The sequence below is a fragment of the Chiloscyllium plagiosum genome, unplaced genomic scaffold (genome assembly GCF_037043375.1).
Source record: "Chiloscyllium plagiosum isolate Xiang-an unplaced genomic scaffold, Cpla_swu_hap1 HiC_scaffold_3, whole genome shotgun sequence".
Taxonomy (NCBI): Eukaryota; Metazoa; Chordata; class Chondrichthyes; order Orectolobiformes; family Hemiscylliidae; genus Chiloscyllium; species Chiloscyllium plagiosum.
This window is the reverse complement of record NW_028270141.1, coordinates 40,761,150-40,778,754: the sequence shown is the minus strand read 5'-3', so window position 1 is coordinate 40,778,754 and position 17,605 is coordinate 40,761,150. Positions and strand designations below refer to the sequence as shown.

Here is a 17,605-nt window from a genome sequence, read left to right as displayed (position 1 = left end):
AATTTCTTGGCTCCATTATTCTACAAACTTGCTCATTGAACTTGAAGCCATACTGAGTGCACTTTACAACAAGGCTATTGGAAGAGCCTCGAGTTATACATACTCTGTATCATCAGAATGATCCTTTCTGTCTGCTTGGCCAACGTGTAGCCCGAGTTCCTCAGAACCCTCCATGCTCTGTGTTGACCGCATATCATTCAGTGTGCAGAAGGAAGTAACTCTCTGATCTGTGGATAGAGAAATGAAGACAGTTACCACAGTGCAGCATTCGCAAGCAAGGAGTAAGAAAAAGCTATGGGGCTACAGCAGTTCAGGCAGTTTTGTCAGGAAATCGTGCAGGTACCTCATGTGCAACATTATTTCTCCTCATTCGGTTACTGCCAAAGGCAGGTTAGTGACATTCATGAAGTACTCAAAGTATTCAATTCAAATCACTCCCAGGACTGAAGGGTTTTCACAAAACGGCTACAAGGGAAAGCTATAGACATCAAACCCTCAAAAGCTCATTTGCTTTTTGACAGTTATACCCAGAAGCTAACTATGAGTTCACATGTCTGCACACATCAGTGATAACAGACAAATTCATTTTGATTTGTTGTTTTTAATTGAAACAGTAGGATGTTCTTACCTAGGCCTTCAAGAAAAAGCCAAATCCAAACAGACATTTTAGAAGCAACCACCTTTTAACTTCATCTTCACCACATCTTACAAACCATACATAGGACCACAACACAAGTACCAGATTCACATTCACTGCAGCTATAAACCCACATTTGTCACCTCAGTGAGGTGAATGATGAACAACAAATCCAAATCTTCAAGAGTCAAGGCCTAAAACTAAAATTGAAACATCCCACTAACTTTTCCTATGGCATCCACAGATTCCTGAGCTGTTGTAATAAGTCTAAATGATTAAATACATCTAGAGCAGAACATCACAGAAAGAGCAAACAGTTGTGAATTCCTCATCCTCTGAGACTGCGCCATGCACTGGCATAGAGGTGGAAGCCAGCTTATCCTTGCCCTGTTCATCTCAGTTTCTCTCTCCAGGCCACAGGTTTCAGTCAGTGGCCTCTTCACTTAGGGTCCAATGACTGAACTCAGCGGTGATCTTCAGCCTGTTTGGGCCAGCCTCATCAGCCCGGGTGTTGTGGAACCACCTGGGCAATATCAATAATATCAGTTACCTGAAGACCCTTAACCCATGATTCTGATGCTCCCTGGTCAAGGTCCTTAAACTGGAACAGTTCAGGTGAATTACATTACATATTACATGTTTTACAAATTACTATGAAAATATTAAGTAATTCCATAATGAAGGCTACTGGGCTGATTTATTGTGAAAGGGCTGTTTCAATTTTAATTTTTAGGCTTTGAAGATTTAGATTTGCTCATCATAATGCACCTCACTGAGGTGACAGTTGTGGATTTGTAGCTGCAATGAATGGGAATCTGGTACTTGTGTTGTGTCCTTTGTATGTTTGTAAGATGTGGTGAAGATGAAGTTAAAAGGTAGTTGCTTCTAAAATGTCTCTTTGGGTTTGGCTTTTTCTTGAAGGCCTTGGTAAGATTAATTTATTTTGTTGTCTGGGATTGTTTTAATTTTTATGTTAAAATCATGTATCTGAAAATAGCTTGGAAGCACTGGCCTTGAAGTTGATAGATATTTTATTAGTGAGTTAGTGTAATTTAGCCCTGTGTATTAGAAGGCACAAACAGGTGAAATTATTATTTCGCACCCATGAAATCATATGATTAACAACTCAGTCTAAAAGAAAAGTTATGGAATTCATTAAAAAAAATTACACCAAAATGAATAGTTTTTGTAAGATTCCTTCTGTCTCAGTTTGAGAACTCAGAAAGGTCAACCTACACAGTTCAAGAATTCTCTGGGGAATATAGTCAAAAATTACACTAGTCTTCAAGAGATGAATTCCTCAAATATTCACTTCACTGATCTTCCAACCACTCCTCTACCGCCTTCGCACTGACCTTGTAAATAGTCTCCTATATTCTCCCCTCTGAGCCCTTGGATGTTTTCCTATAGCTGCCCTAATGACCTCCTGAGGTCTCTTCTATAACTTCATGATCAATCTAACTATAACTTAAAATCTATACTGCCTAACATCTACCCAAAACTTCATCACCACATTGTAGAAAAGAGTACCAATGTCCCAAATTTAGATTCATAGTCTTTGTTTCCAAGCCATTCATGGTCTCAGTCCACCATGCTTTTCCAACATCCTCTGACTCTATCCTTCAAGCCAGTTTACTGTTTGCTGCCACCCTCCATCTACAACTGTTTCCTACTATAGTCCTCAAAACCACCCATTGTGCTCCATCCTTCCTCTCTCATTTCTAGACCTCTGTCATTGTCCTTTCATTTCCTTACTCTACAACTTTTTATGTATTACCCTCTCACTCTTCAGCATCAGAGCGGAATCCTTTCTTTTAGATGTTGGCATTTATTCTGGGAACAAAAAGCTGCACAATTTAAGTATTTTACTTAGCCGACAAACATAAAAAAAAACTAGGCCATTTATTCTGTCTGGTCTGTTCTTTCACCATTCAATTAAATAAATATGATTTTCAGCCTAACTTCATAAATCAATCATCTGGTGATCTCTCCGCCACTGCCTCCAAGCTCATAATCGCCAGGCCCCATAAAGCCCGCTTCATTTTCCTTCCCAAAATCCACAAACAGGACTTCCCGGGCAGACCCATTGTTTCTGCTTGCTCCTGCCCCACAGAACACCTCTCTTCCTACCTCAATTTGATTTTTTTCTCCTCTTGTTCAGTCCCTTCCTGCTTACATATGCAATTCCTCTGACACTTGCAGTTTCAAAATTTTCAGTTCTCGGGCTTCAGCCACTTCCCCTTCATCATGGACCTGCAACCCCTTTACATAGGTATTCCCCATCAGGGTGGTTTCAGGGATCTCTGCTTCTACCTGGAAAGAAGGCCTGAACCATTCCCATCCTCTGCTTAGTCCTCACTTTGAAGAACTTCTCCTTTAACCCCTCCCACTTTCTTCAGGTCCAAGGGGTAGCCATGGTCCCAGTTATGCCTGTCTTTTTGTGGAGTATTTGGAACATTCCTTGCTTCAGTCCTTCTCTAGGCCTCATCCACAATTCCTTCTCTGGTATATCAATGACATCATCAGTGCTGCTTCCCTCTTTCATCTGAAATTGGAGAAGTTTATCAACTTCACTTCCAATTTCTACCCCACTCTCACCTTCAGCTGTTCTGTCTCTGACTCCTTCCTTCCCTTCCCCAACATCTGTTTTCATTTCTGGGGACAGGCTGGCCAGCACTAGTCACTACACTCCCATTGACTCCCACAGTTACATTGACTATACAATCTCACATTCTGCTTTCTGTAAAGACCCTATTCCATTCTCTCAGTTCTTTCATCTCCGTCACATCTGCTCTGATGATGCCAGATTGACAAGGGGGCCTCCAAAATGTTCTCCATCGAGGATTCTGAACCACCATGGCTGACAGAGCCCTCAGCCATTTCTGACCCATTCTCCTGCATTTCACCCCTCAACCCTACTCTTTCCTCCCATAAACTCCAATAGGGCCCCTCTGGTCCTCACTTACCAGCATCCACATCCAAAGGATCATTAGCAGCCATTTCTGCCACTTCTAGCTGGATGCCACCACCAGACACATATTTCCCTCACTTCTCTGCTCAGCATTCTGCAGGGACTGTTCCCTCTGGGACACCTTGGTCCACTCCTCCCAATACTGCCCTACAACCCCACGGCACATTCCTTTATAATCACAGGTGTAACATCTACCCATTTACTTTCCCTTCCTCACTATGCACGGCCACAGGCACACCTTCCAGGTGAAGCAGTAATTTACGTGCACTTCACTCAATCCATTCTATTGTATTTGCTGCTCACAATGTTGTCGCCTCTACACTGGGGAGATGAAATGCAGACTGGATAATTACTTTGCAGAACACCTACTCTCTGTTTGCAGAAATGATCCTGAGCTTTTTGTTGCTTGCCATTTGACCCACCTTTGTGGTCCCTGACTAATATCTCTGTCCCAGGCTTGTGCAGTGCTGCAACGAAACTCAGCGCAAACTGGAAGAACAATAGCTCACTTTCCATTTGGGAAACCAAATACAGGACTCAATATTGAGTTCCATAATTTTAGAGCCTGAGCACATGATCCCACGTCTTTCCCCTAACCCCCACACACTAGATCTTATCATCTCATACGTCACGACCAAAACCAACCCACTGTCATCCATTAATGGTCCCCATTAGCAGCTATTGATTCTCCAGACTGACCTTTATCCATTCCTTTGTCTGCCTAATTGCTGTCCTTTTATCTCACCATCACATCTATCATTTACTCCTTTCCTCTCCGTCCTCATCTTCAGCATATATACCAACCTTTTCTAGCTACAATCAGTTTTGAAGAAGGGTCACTAGACCTGAAACATTAACTCTGCTTTCTCTTCAAAGATGCTGCCAGCCCTGCTGAAGGTTTTCAACAATTTCTGTTGTTTCACAAATTCAGTTTTTGCCTTCTATCTGTCAGCAACTACTGATAAAAACAAGCTATCAATCTCAGATTTATAATTAAAAATGTACTTGCATTAGGGCAGCATGGTGGCCTCACAGCGCCAGAGACCCAGGTTCGATTCCAGCCTTGGGCGACTGTCTGTGTGGAGTTTGCACATTCTCCCCGTGTTTGCATGGGGTTCCTCCGGGTGCTCCGGTTTCCTCCCACAGTTTAAAGATGTGCAGGTCAAGTGAATTGGCCATGCTAAATTGCCCATAGTGTTAGGTACATTAGTCAGAGGGAAAGGGGTCTGAGTGGATTACTCTTGGGAGGGTTGGTGTGGGTTTGTTGGGCTGAAGAGCTTGTTCCAACCTGTAGGGAATCTAATCTAATCTGAACTGTTGTTCATGGAAGAGAATTCCAAATTTCCATGCCCCTTTGAGTGTAAAAATGTTTTCTAATTTCATTTGAGAGGTCTAGCTTGAACCTTTAGACCATGCTCCTTTGTTGTTGACTCCCTCAATCAACTGAAATAGTTTTTTGTTTCTTTTATGTTTCAAGAGATATAGCTATTGCCATTAATAACTGCCCATCCCTAACTGAATTCAGCTGATTGCTAGGCAATTTCAGAGGCAGTATTCCAGATGTTGTCTAACTCAGACCTTGTACAGCTCTACCTCTTTACATGCTACTCCTCAATACAGGACCAGTAACATTTCCACTAGCTAAACTATTTTCTGGACCTCTTCATATCATTTTAATGATCAATGCATCCCAACTTTCTTTGAACTTGCACTGTGTCTACTTTTCCATCATTTAGATCGTACTCTGTTCTATCCTTTTTTATGTCCAAATGGATGATCTCCAAGAAATTAATTGAGAAGTAGCATTTAATTGCACTGAATAAGAGAAGATTTCTGAAATAACTCGAGAGAGGCCGGTATCCGATCACCAAGTCACTCTTTATTTCCAGGTGGAAGGTCCTTGGCACTGATCTAATTCTCTCAGACGCAGCACTCTGAGAGAATGTCGGACACTTCTGTTTAAGTGCGAGCAGCAGCGGAGGTAGGACGAACTCGGAAGACTGCAGATAAGGTAAGGCAGTTTTTATTAAAATTACTTACCGGTAGCGGGCAGCGGTGTTTTTCTCTTTCACAGAAGGAGCGGGAGCAGCGGAGGAAGTGATGGGGACCAGAGGGGTGGCCGGGAAGGTAAGCAGTGAGTATAAATACTCACCCTTCGACACCAACGGCCATTTTAAGTGTGAGCAGCAGCGGAGAAGGAGCGGGAGCAGCGGAGGAAGTGACGTGGACCGGAGGGGCAGCCGGGAAGGAAAGCAGTGACCATATATATCAGCAAGGCAGCTAAACCCGAGACTCTACTACTGTAGTGTTTCCCACCCGCCCTCCTCCTCTAATCTGGTTAATAAGTAGGAAGAGCGGGAGTGACGACCAGGGGACTGCCGGTAATATATCTGGGCAGTGGCTGAACCCAAGACACATGTTGTGTCTCCCACCTCCCCCCCAATCTCCTCTAACCAAAAATAGGACCCTGGTTTGTTAAGGTAAGGATTTTCTATTTCTTTATCGGTGAATGGTTAAAAATTTACTTTTTATGGTTTATCTATTAATTGGTTTTTAGAAAAAGACTATAGCAGAGAGGTATCAGAAAGTATTTTAACTCAAACCTATACAAAGTAGTAAAGTATTACTACTTTGTGGGCGGCACGGTGGCACAGTGGTTAGCACTGCTGCCTCACAGCGCCAGAGACCCGGGTTCAATTCCTGCCTCAGGCGACTGACTGTGTGGAGTTTGCACGTTCTCCCTGTGTCTGCGTGGGTTTCCTCCGGGTGCTCCGGTTTCCTCCCACAGTCCAAAGATGTGCAGGTCAGATGAATTGGCCATGCTAAATTGCCCGTAGTGTTAGGTAAGGGGTAAATGTATGGGCATGGGTGGGTTGCGCTTCGGCGGGTCAGTGTGGACTTGTTGGGCCAAAGGGCCTGTTTCCACGCTGTAATCTAATCTAATCTAAATTTACTAAGCAGAGATGGCTGGGCAGGTGATGTGCTGTAGCTGTATGATGTGGAAGCTGGCTGATCCCATTGTGAATGGCAGTGACCACATCTGCAGCAAGTGTTGGTTGCTGGAAGAACTCTGGCTCAGAGTTGATGATCTGGAATCTGACCTTCAAACACTGCGGCATATCCGGGAGGGGGAGAGTTACTTGGACGCTTTGTTTCAGGAGGCAGTCACACCTGGGAGATTAAGTAATTCACATTCAGTTAATGATCAGGGACATCAGAGTGTGATTGTTAGTGAGGCAGGCGGGAGAACTAGAGTTCAGGAGTGCAGGAGCCTCAGCCTTTGACCTTGTCCAACAGGTATGAGATTCTTGCTCCCTATACGGATGAGGAAAAGGGCTCTGGACAGGATGAGCCAGCTGACCATGGCACCATGGTGCAGAAGGCTGTTCAAGAGGGGGGAGCAAAAAGACAAGTAGTTGTTATAGGGGATTCTATAATCAGGGGGACAGATAGTATCCTATGCAAGCCGGATCAGGAGTCTCGCATGGTGTGTTGCCTGTCTGGTGCCAGGGTGCGGGATATCTCCGATCGGCTTGAAAGGATATTGGAGCTGGAGGGGGAGGATCCAGTTGTTGTGGTCCACGTTGGGACTAACAACATAGGCAAAGCTAGGGTGGAGGACCTGTTTGGGGATTATCAAGCTCTAGGAAGGAAATTGAAGTACAGGTCCTCAAGGGTCATAATCTCCGGATTATTGCCTGAGCCACGTGCCAATTGGCATAGGGATAAGAAAATTAGGGAAGTAAACACGTGGCTAAGGGATTGGTGTGGGAAAGAGGGATTCCATTTCATGGGGCATTGGCATCAGTTTTGGAACCGGGGGGGGATCTGTACCGTTGGGATGGTCTCCACCTGAACCGATCTGGTACCAATGTTCCAGCGAAGAGGGTAAATAGGGTGGTCAGTAGGACTTTAAACTTCTGAGTTGCGGGGAAGGGAAAGTGAAAGCGACAGTGAGTATGGAGTTAAATGGAAAGATAAGCAGGAAGATAGCATGTATGCAGCTGGATTTAACCTTGCGGCAGATTAGGAATGCAACAAAAAGGAAGGATAACTTAGGACATCTTATGACTTCCAATATCTCTAATGATAAGAATGTTAGCATTAAGGCACTTTACCTGAATGCTCGTAGTTCATTTACTTTGTTACGAATGCTAACAGCACAGATCATCGTGAATGATTATGATGTGGTAGGCATCACAGAGACATGGTTGCAGGGGTTCAGGACTGGCAGTTAAACATCCAAGGATTTACAACTTATCGAAAAGACAGGAAGGTGGGCAGAGGAGGTGGGGTGGCCTTGTTAGTTAAGAACAAAATTAAATCTATGGCACTGAATGACATAGGGTCGGATGATGTGGAGTCTGTGTGGGTGGAATTGAGGAGCCACAAAGGCAAAAAACCATAATGGGAGTTATGTACAGACCTCCTAATAGTGGTCAGGACCAGAGGCGGAACATGTACCGGGAAATAGAAAAGGCATGTCTGAAAGGCAAGGTCACGGTGATCATGGGGGACTTCAATATGCAGGTGGACTGGGTAAATAAAATTGCCAGTGGATCCAAAGAAAGGGAATTCTTGGAATGCTTACAGGATGGCTTTTTGGAACAGCTTGTCATGGAGCACACAAGGGAGCAGGCTATTTTGGACCTAGTGCTATGTAATGAACCAGATTTTATAAAAGATCTTAAAGTAAGGGAACACTTAGGAAGCAGCGATCATAATATGGTAGAGTTCAGTCTGCAGTTTGAAAGAGAGAAGGCAAAATCGGATGTAATGGTGTTACAGTTAAACAAAAGTAATTATAAGGGCATGAGAGAGGAACTGATGAAAATCGACTGGAAGCAGAGCCTAGCGGGGAAGACAGTACAGCAAAAATGGTAGGAGTTTGTGGGTATAATTGAGGACACAGTACAGAGGTTCATCCCCAAGAAAAGAAAGATTATCCGGGGAGGGATTAGACAGCCATGGCTGACAAAGGAAGTCAGGAAATGTATCAAAAAAAGAAAGAGATCCTATAAATGGCCAAGAGCACTGGGAAACCAGAAGATTGGGAAGGCTACAAAAACAGAGGATAACAAAGAGAGAAATAAGGAAGGAGAGGATCAAATATGAAGGTACGCAAGCCAGTAATATTAGAAATGATAGTAAAAGTTTCTTTCATTACATAAGAAACAAACGACAGGCAAAAGTAGACATTGGGCCACTTCAAACTGATGCTGGAAAACTAGTGATGGGAGATAAGGAAATAGCTGAAGAACTTAATAAGTACTTTGGAGTCTTCACAGTGGAAGACATGAGTAATATCCCAACAATTAAAGGGAGTCAGGGGGCTGAGTTGAGTATGGTTGCCATTATAAAAGAGATAGTGCTAGAAAAGCTAAAAGGTCTTAAAATTGACAAATCTCCTGACCCCGATGGGCTACATCCTAGAGTTCTGAGGGAGGTGGCTGAGGAAATAGCGGAGGCATTGGTTGAGATCTTTCAAAAGTTACTGGAGTCAGGGAAAATCCCGGATGATTGGAAGACCGCTGTTGTAACCTCATTGTTCAAGAAAGGATCAAGACAAAAGATGGAAAATTATAGGCCAATTAGCCTAACCTCGGTTGTTGGTAAAATTCTAGAATCCATTGTTAAGGATGAGGTTTCTAAATTCTGGGAAGAGCAGGGTCAGATTAGAACAAGTCAACATGGATTTAGTAAGGGCAGGTCATGCCTGACAAACCTGTTCGAATTTTTTGAAGAGGTGACAAGTAGGTTACCTCTTGTCTATCTAGACTTCCAAAAGGCCTTTGAAAAGGTGCCACACGGGAGACTGCTGAGTAAGGTGAGGGCCCATGGTGTTCGAGGTGAGCTACTGGCATGGATTGAGGGTTGGCTGTCTGACAGAAGGCAGAGAGTTGGGATAAGAGGTTCTTTTTCGGAATGGCAGCCGGTGACAAGCGGTGTCCCGCAGGGTTCAGTGTTGGGGCCGCACCTGTTCATGTTATATATTAATGATCTGGATGAAGGGACTGGGGGCATTCTAGCGAAGTTTGCCGATGATATGAAGATAGGTGGACAGGCAGGTAATACTGAGGAAGTGGGGATGCTGCAGAAGGATCTAGACAGTTTGGGAGAGTGGTTCAGGAAATGGCTGATGAAGTTCAATGTGAGCAAATGAGAGGTCTTGCACTTTAGAAAAAAGAATACAAGCATGGACTACTTTCTAAGCGGTGAGAAAATTCATAAAGCCAAAGTACAAAGGGATCTGGGAGTGCTAGTCGAGGATTCTCTAAAGGTAAACATGCAGGTTGAATCCGTGATTAAGAAAGCAAATGCAATGTTGTCATTTATCTCAAGAGGGTTGGAATATAAAAGCAGCGATGTGCTACTGAGACTATATAAAGCTCTGGTTAGGCCCCATTTGGAGTACTGTGTCCAGTTTTGGGCCCCACATCTCAGGAGGGACATACTGGCACTGTAGTGTGTCCAGCGGAGATTCACATGGATGATCCCTGGAATGGTAGGTCTGACATACGAGGAACGGCTGAGGGTCCTGGGATTGTACTCATTGGAGTTTAGAAGATTAAGGGGAGCTCTAATAGAAACTTACAAGATAATACATGGCTTGGAAAAGGTGGATGCGAAGAAATTGTTTCCGTTAGGCGGGGAGACTTAAAATTAGAGGGGGTCAATTCAGAACAGAAATGCGGAGACATTTCTTCAGCCAGAGAGTGGTGGACCTGTGGAATTCATTGCGGCGGAGTGCAGTGGAGGCCGGGACGCTAAATGTCTTCAAGGCAGAGATTGATAAATTCTTGATGTCACAAGGAATTAAGGGCTACGGGGAGAACGCGGGTAAGTGGAGTTGAAATGCCCATCAGCCATGATTAAATGGCAGAGTGGACTCGATTGGCCGAATGGCCTTACTTCCACTGCTATGTCTTATGGTATCTGTCAGCCAGAGCACCCTGATTGAACCAGGTTAACAGCCCCAATCAGGGAACTCATACTCTGAGGTCCACCTGAATGACCTCATTACAATCACTACATCCCTCCCTCTCAGAGTCCAAGTACATAAGCTGGTTCTTTTTTTTGGATAGATCTTCCTGGGGAATTTTTGCACCAGTTCTGGTTACTCTGACTTTGCCTTGGATACAGGCGGTATGTAACACACAGCACCTCGCCTTGTGTCTGGAGTGTCTCGGAAGAAAATCATTCTCTTTTTTAGGTGGCAAAGGTGTCAAGGTGGTGACATTCACCATGTCCATCTCAGTTTCTGAGGTCTCGTCATTGCTTGAGGTAGGATAACCCACAAATTCTGACAGCCTTGCTGGGCACATTTTGCTCCCCAACTATTTGCGAGTTTGCATCTTTCATATGGTCCATGTGCTTGCTCAGGATCGTTGCACCTACCCAAACTTTATACGTCACTGGGCTTGACCTCATGTTGGCAATGCCTCTTATACACACGGCCATTCCTGTGGTTCCTTCACCACACTTTGCTCCCTGAAATACACTTTCTTTCTCACTTAGCAGAGTCTTTCTTGTGTCTGACATTCCTGATGCTGTTTCATCTCTCCCCGCTTCCCCAACCAGGTCCAGGAAGATCAGATTTAACCTGGTGCGGAGTCTTCTTCTCATTAGCAACTCTGCTGGAGCTATCTCTATAGTTGCGTGAGGGGTGGTCCGATAATCAAACAGAAACCAAAGGAGTTTGGTATCGAGTGAAGCCGTAGGCGGTTTATTTAAGGCTAACTTGAAAGTCTGGACTGCTCTTTCTGCCAGATCATTGGATGATGGATGATATGGAACTGTCCTTACATGTCAAATGCCTTCCAACTTTCAGGAATACTCAAATTCCCTGCTGGTAAACAATGACCTGTTAGCTGTGACCAAAACATCTGGGAGTCCGTGTTTTGCAAAAGATGAATTCTGCTTTTATATTGTTGTCTCGGTGTTTAATGAATGAACTCTATTCACATCCAACTACTTTTAGTGGGTGTCCACAATGATGAAGAACATTGAGTCCATGAAAGGATTTGCATATCTGATGTATAATTGAGTCCAGGATTTACTTGGCCATTCCCATGAATGTTGAGGAGTTGCTGGCAGTAATGTTTGTCCTTATTGGCACTGTAGGCATGTCCCCACCTATGTGGCCTTGCTTGCAACTAATCATAGCCACTAGAGATAACCTCTCATCAATATCTTTATTTCTGAAACTGCTGGATGATCCTGATGGAATTCTGTCAGTATCTGGCAGCGAGGTTTGCTCAGAACAATCACCTTTGCTCCCCATAATATGAAACCATCCTCTACTGTGAGCTGGTCTCTCTGGATCCAAAAAGATTTTAGTTCTGGTTGTGACGGTCCTTTGGTTTCCCCCATCATCACCAGCTGTTTCAGTTTTGCCAGGACCAGATCTTTCTGCGTCCAAAGTCTGATATTGTCAGTTGTGACTGGACGTGTCTCCCGAAAATTTAAAACCATGGTAAACTCTCCAGTGGCGATACTACTAGTGGTATTTCTGCCAGTTGGGGGAAAAGCTCAATGCAGTCACATTCGCTACTTGACCTCTTGGACAGTGTTCTAACTTGTATTATATGCACTTAGTATTAAAGCCCACTGCTGAAAACTGCCTGAAACTCTGGGTGGCACTGCCTTGACCTCTTTAAGTAGACCTAGCAGTGGTTTGTGGTCCAATCTTACTACAAAATGATGAGCGTAAAGGTATTGGTGGAACTTCCTGATCCAAATATAACTGTGAAACCTTCCTTCTCTATTTGGTCACACTTACACTCTGCATTAGCCAAAGTTCTGGATGCATATGCTATCAGGCGTTTCTTTCCATTGGGCTACCTATGAGCTAATACTAGCCTGATGCTGTACAGAGAGGTGTCGCATGTCAACATCAGATCTTGCTTGGGAACGTAGTGTACCAACATCTTAGAGGATGACAGCTGTTTCTTTAGTTTCCTGAAAGCTATGGCTGGCTATGTGACCACTTCTAAGGCTGACCCTTTTTTAACAGTTGATGCAAAGGTGCCAAGATGGAGACCAGGTTATGTATGAACTTTGCATAATAATTCACCAGCCCAAGGAAAGACCAAGCCCCAATACAGATGGGGGAGCCGAGGCACCTTTGATTGCCCTCATTTTATCTTCCAATGGGTGTAACCCAGTTGATGCTGTAGCCCAAGTAGGTCACTTGGGGTGCCTGGAATACACATTTTTATTTTCTGAGGTATAAGCTTGCCTGGAAAAAAAAATCTAAGCACTGTGTCCAAGTTGTCTAAGTGCTGTTCATTGGTCTTCCCAATTATTAGCATGCCATATAAATAAATGGCAACCTTGGGTAGACCTTGAAAAATGTTCTCTATTGTCCTAAGAATTGTACAGGCTGATAATACCCCAAATAGCAGTCTGGTACAATCGTATAGATCCGTGAGTATTAATTGCAGCATAGTACTGGGATTCAGAGAAGCAACGGCCTAGTGGTATTATTGCGAGACTATTAATCCAGAAACTCAGCTAATGTTCTGAAGACCTGGGTTCAAATTGCACCATGGCAGATAGTGGAATGAGAATTCAATTAAGAGTCCAATGATGACTGTGAATCCATTGTCGATTATTGGGAAAACCTATCTGGTTCACTAATATTCTTTAGGAAAGGAAACTGCCATTCTTATCTGGTTTGGCCTACACGTTACTCCAGACCCAGTGTAATGTGGTTGACTCCTAACTGCCCTCTGGACAATTTGGGATGGGCAATAAAGCTGTGCTAGCCAGAGATGCCCACTTCCCATGAGTGAATAAAACAAGTCCTTATCTAACCTCAACTGCAAGTGCATGGCTCATGTTCTGCTTCATATCCTGCCAGTTTTACATACAAGACTTCTGTGTGAAGGATTGGGTATTTATAAAGATGTGAAAAGCAGTTTAGTATTTGTTTAAAATCCCCACAAGGCGAACCAACCCGTCGGGCTTCACAATTGGTTTGACCAGTGCTGCCCATTCCATAAACTGGACTGGTTGTATGATTCCTTCACTTCCAGGCTTCTGATTTCTGCCTCTACTTTTGCCCAATGGCAAAATGGCAGTGTCGGGGAATTACTCCCTGGTCAACATGTACTTTGGTAAAACGAACAAGTGCAGGACTGGTACAATGAAATGTAGAGCCTTTGGTAGTGTTGTAGAACAGAGACCTAGGGATTCAGGTACACACTTCTTTGAAGTTTGTATCACATGTAGACAGAGTGGTTAAGAAAGTGTTTGCTAAGACCTTGAATATAGCAATTGGGATATCATGTTGAAGTTGTTAAGGATGCTACTGAGGCCTCTTCGGGTACTGTGTCCAATTGTTGTAGCAATGATATAATTAAACTGGATAATGCTCAGAAAAGATTTACCAGGATGGTTCTGGGAATACAGGGCTTGAGTTATAAAAAGAGGCTGACTCGGCTGGAACATTTTTCACTAGATTGTAGGAGATAGAGGGATGACCTTATAGAGGTTTATTAAAAAATGAGAGGTATGGCACCTCTCTTTCCCGACACTTTCCCTGGGGTTCTACACAAGGGTGTACCCTAAACCTCCCCTTCCCCAGATAATCTCTCCAACATTGTCCTGTACAGGGCAAAGGTGGAACATGTCAAAAGGTTGCAGTAAAAAGTTGTGTGCGGGACTGTGTGTGTGCGCGCGCTATTTGGGGACTCACCCCCCTAAGGCAGCAGCAGTCTTACTGTTGGTGTTCAGTCCAGCTGCCCCAGAGTGGGTGTGAAGATGGGCAAACCTAAGGGTTGGAGTGCAGAGTGAATTTTGTGAAAGACTGGTTCTGCAATTATTGAAATGGCTGCGCCAGTAACAACCTCCATTAGAACTGGGTGACCATTTCTTCAGACGTTTATTTTGATGCTGTTTGGAATTTGCTAAGCAAAATGACTGTTCCAAAGCAGTAGGTAGACTTGCCAGGGTGTGCACTCTCCTGGATACTGGCCTATGAGTTTTTTTACTCAATTTAGATCTCGTGAAACTGTTTTGCTGTTTTGAGTACACATACCGGCAGCAACTGCATTGGCTTTCTGGCCCGGATCCCAAAGGAAATGTAACTATTTGGCTGAAGCTTGGCTTTGTTTTGGGGTTTTGCTGTGGGCTAACCTCGAGTCCCTCTGTTCAGGACATGTCCTGAGTGAGGCTATGCAATTGCCTTCACTCAAGTGGTGTCCCCCATGTTCAGCTGGCCTGGCAAGGGTGCCCACTTCCATTGGAATATCCCACAACACATACGCTCCATTTGCTGCATTTTCCAATGAGAAAGCCAGTTGTCGTGCCTATTTGAAGTCCAGTTGGGCTTCAGCTATTAGACACTGTTGCATGGTTACAACATTAATTCCACGTACCAAATGGTGTCTCAGCATCTCATTAAGGGTTAAACCATAACCACATTCATCTGACAGTCATGTTAATCAATCAAAAATCCTTGGTTCTCGAATTGCTCAGTAAAACAAATAGCGACTCAGGGTTAGAGGTGGCTTGGAGTCATAATATTCCTTAATTAAATCTGTCAACTCTTGAAATGTTTTACTATCTGATGCCTCAGGGAGAGTTAGGCTCCTAATAAGAGAAAAAGCTGCGGCTCCACAATCTGTCAGGAGAATTACTTGTTGCTTTTCATCTGCACCAATGTCATTTGCCCAGAAAAACAATGCAGTATTTCCACATACTGGGCCCAGTCTTTCATGACAGGATGGAACAAGTCAAGCTTCCCAAATAACGGCAAGATACCAGAAATGCTTACTCCAACTCAAAGACAATTATTGCGAGTAAATTTCTTCGGAGTGTGTTTTACTCTCATCACCACTGCAAACTCTACAGAGGCTGGTATCCCATCACCAAGTCATCCTTTATTTACATGTGGAAAGTCCTTGACACTGACCCAGCTCCTACAGTCCTGATGAAAGGTCCTGACCTGAAATGTTGATTCCCCTGCTCCTCTGCTGTGCTTTCTCCAGCTCCACACTTTATCAACTCCAGCTCCCTCAGAGCCAGCTGTCAGAGTAACAGGATGTCTGACATTCCTGCTTTTATCTGCCAGCACAGGCTTCCTGATTGGACTAGAGTTCCAGCTCAATCAGGGAAATCATATTCTAGGAGGTCCATCTGACTGACCACATTATAATCACTACAATTTCAGTTTGCTTGAATTTTGTGATTAATCATAAGAACTAGGTCACCTGACCCTTCAAGCCGGCTCTGCTATTCAATAAGGTCATGGCTGATCTTTTCATGGACTCAGCTCGACTACCTGCCCTTTCATTGTAACCCTTAATTCCTTAAGTGTTCAAAATAAAATCTTAGCTAAAAACTTTTACTGAAGTAGCATCAACTACTTCATTGGGCAGACAACCCTCTGGGTGAACAAGTTCCTTCTCAATTCGGTCCTAAAGCTGCTCTCCCTAATTTTGAGGTTATGCCTTCTTGTCCTAGCTTCGCCTAGCAGTGGAAACATCCTCTCTACGTCTATCTTATCTATTCTCTTCATGATTTTATTTGTTTCTATAAGAACCGCCCCCACTCTTCTAAATTCCAATATAATCCTAGTCTACTCGGTCTCTCCTCATCAGTCAAATCCTGAATCAATCTAGTGAACCTCCTCTGCATCCCCTCTATGCCAGTATCCCCTCTTTCAAGTAAGGAGACCAAAACTGCATGCAGTACTCCAAGTGTGGCCTCACCATCACCCTACACAGCTGCAACATAACCTCCCTGCTTTTAAACTCAATCCCTTTAGCAATGAAGAACAGAATTCCATTTGCCTTTCTAATTACTTGTTGTACCTGCAGACCACCCTCTGTGATTCAGGCTCAAGGACACCCAGGTCCATCTGCATAGCAGCATGCTGCCGCATTTTATCATTCAAGTAATAGTCCTTTTTACTGTTACTCCTACCAAAATGGAAGACTTCACATTTATTAACAATGTATTCTAGCTGCCAGACTTTTGCCCACTCACTTAAAGTATCCATGTTCCTCTGCAAAGTTTCACAGTCCTCTGCACACTTTGTTCTGCCACTCATCTTAGTGTCATACGCAAACTTTGACATACTATGTTTGGTCCCCAACTCCAAATCATCTGTATAAATTGTGAATAATTGTGGTCGCAACACTGATCCCTGAGGCACACCACTAGTTACTGATTGCCAACCCCAGAATAGCACTCATTTATTCCACTCTTTGCTTCCAACCAATCCTCTATCCATGCTAATACTTTACCCGTAACACCATGCATCTTTATCTTATGCAGCAGCTTCTTGTGTTGGACCTTGTCGAAGGCCTTTTGGAAATCTAGGTATTTCACATCTACTGGGTCCCCATTGTCCGCTTTGCTCATAATGTCTTCACAGAATTCCAAAAGATTAGTTAAGCATGACCTGCCCTTCATGAATCCATGCTGCGTCTGCCCAATGGGACAACTTCTATCGAGATGCCTTGCTATTTCTTCCTTGATAATGGACTCAAGCATCTTCCCCACTACAGAAGTTAAGCTGACTAGTCTATAATTCCCCATCTTTTGTCTACCTCCCTTTTTAAACGGTGGTGTCACATTTGCTGTTTTCCAGTCTGCTGAACTGCCCCAGAGTCCAGCAAAGTTTGGAAAATTAACACAAGTGCACTTGCTATTTCTTCCTCCATCTCTTTGAGTATCCTGTCTAGTATCATTTCTTTCTGTGCAGTGTAATGCATGAGGATTTTGTATTCAGACTTATGTGTGTATAGGTCTGCTCATAATGTAAACTCATATTTTGGGTGAACATATAAACAAGTAACAAGAGTCGGTCGCTCAGTTCTTTGAGGCTTCTCTGCCATTGGTTGATTCAATAAGATCATGGCTGACCGAATTTTAACCTCAACTGTACATTCCTGCATACCCCCAATAATCTTTCATCTCCTTGGTAATCAAGAATCTATCTGCTGCAAAAACATTAAAAGATTAAAAGAGTCTGCATCCGTCGC

At 43.7% G+C, this 17,605-nt stretch overlaps 1 protein-coding gene across 4 annotated transcripts in view; it reads right to left on the bottom strand.

Moving 5' to 3' along the window:
- Window positions 1-17,605, bottom strand: part of sipa1l2a (signal-induced proliferation-associated 1like 2, genome duplicate a) — a 598,903-nt gene that overhangs the window by 45,066 nt on the left and 536,232 nt on the right. For all 4 annotated transcript variants that reach the window (XM_087978567.1, XM_043680159.2, XM_043680179.2 and 1 more), the window contains one exon: window positions 104-227. In XM_087978567.1, the coding sequence (XP_087834693.1) occupies window positions 104-227 (124 nt within the window). The remainder of the gene's footprint in view (window positions 1-103; window positions 228-17,605) is intronic.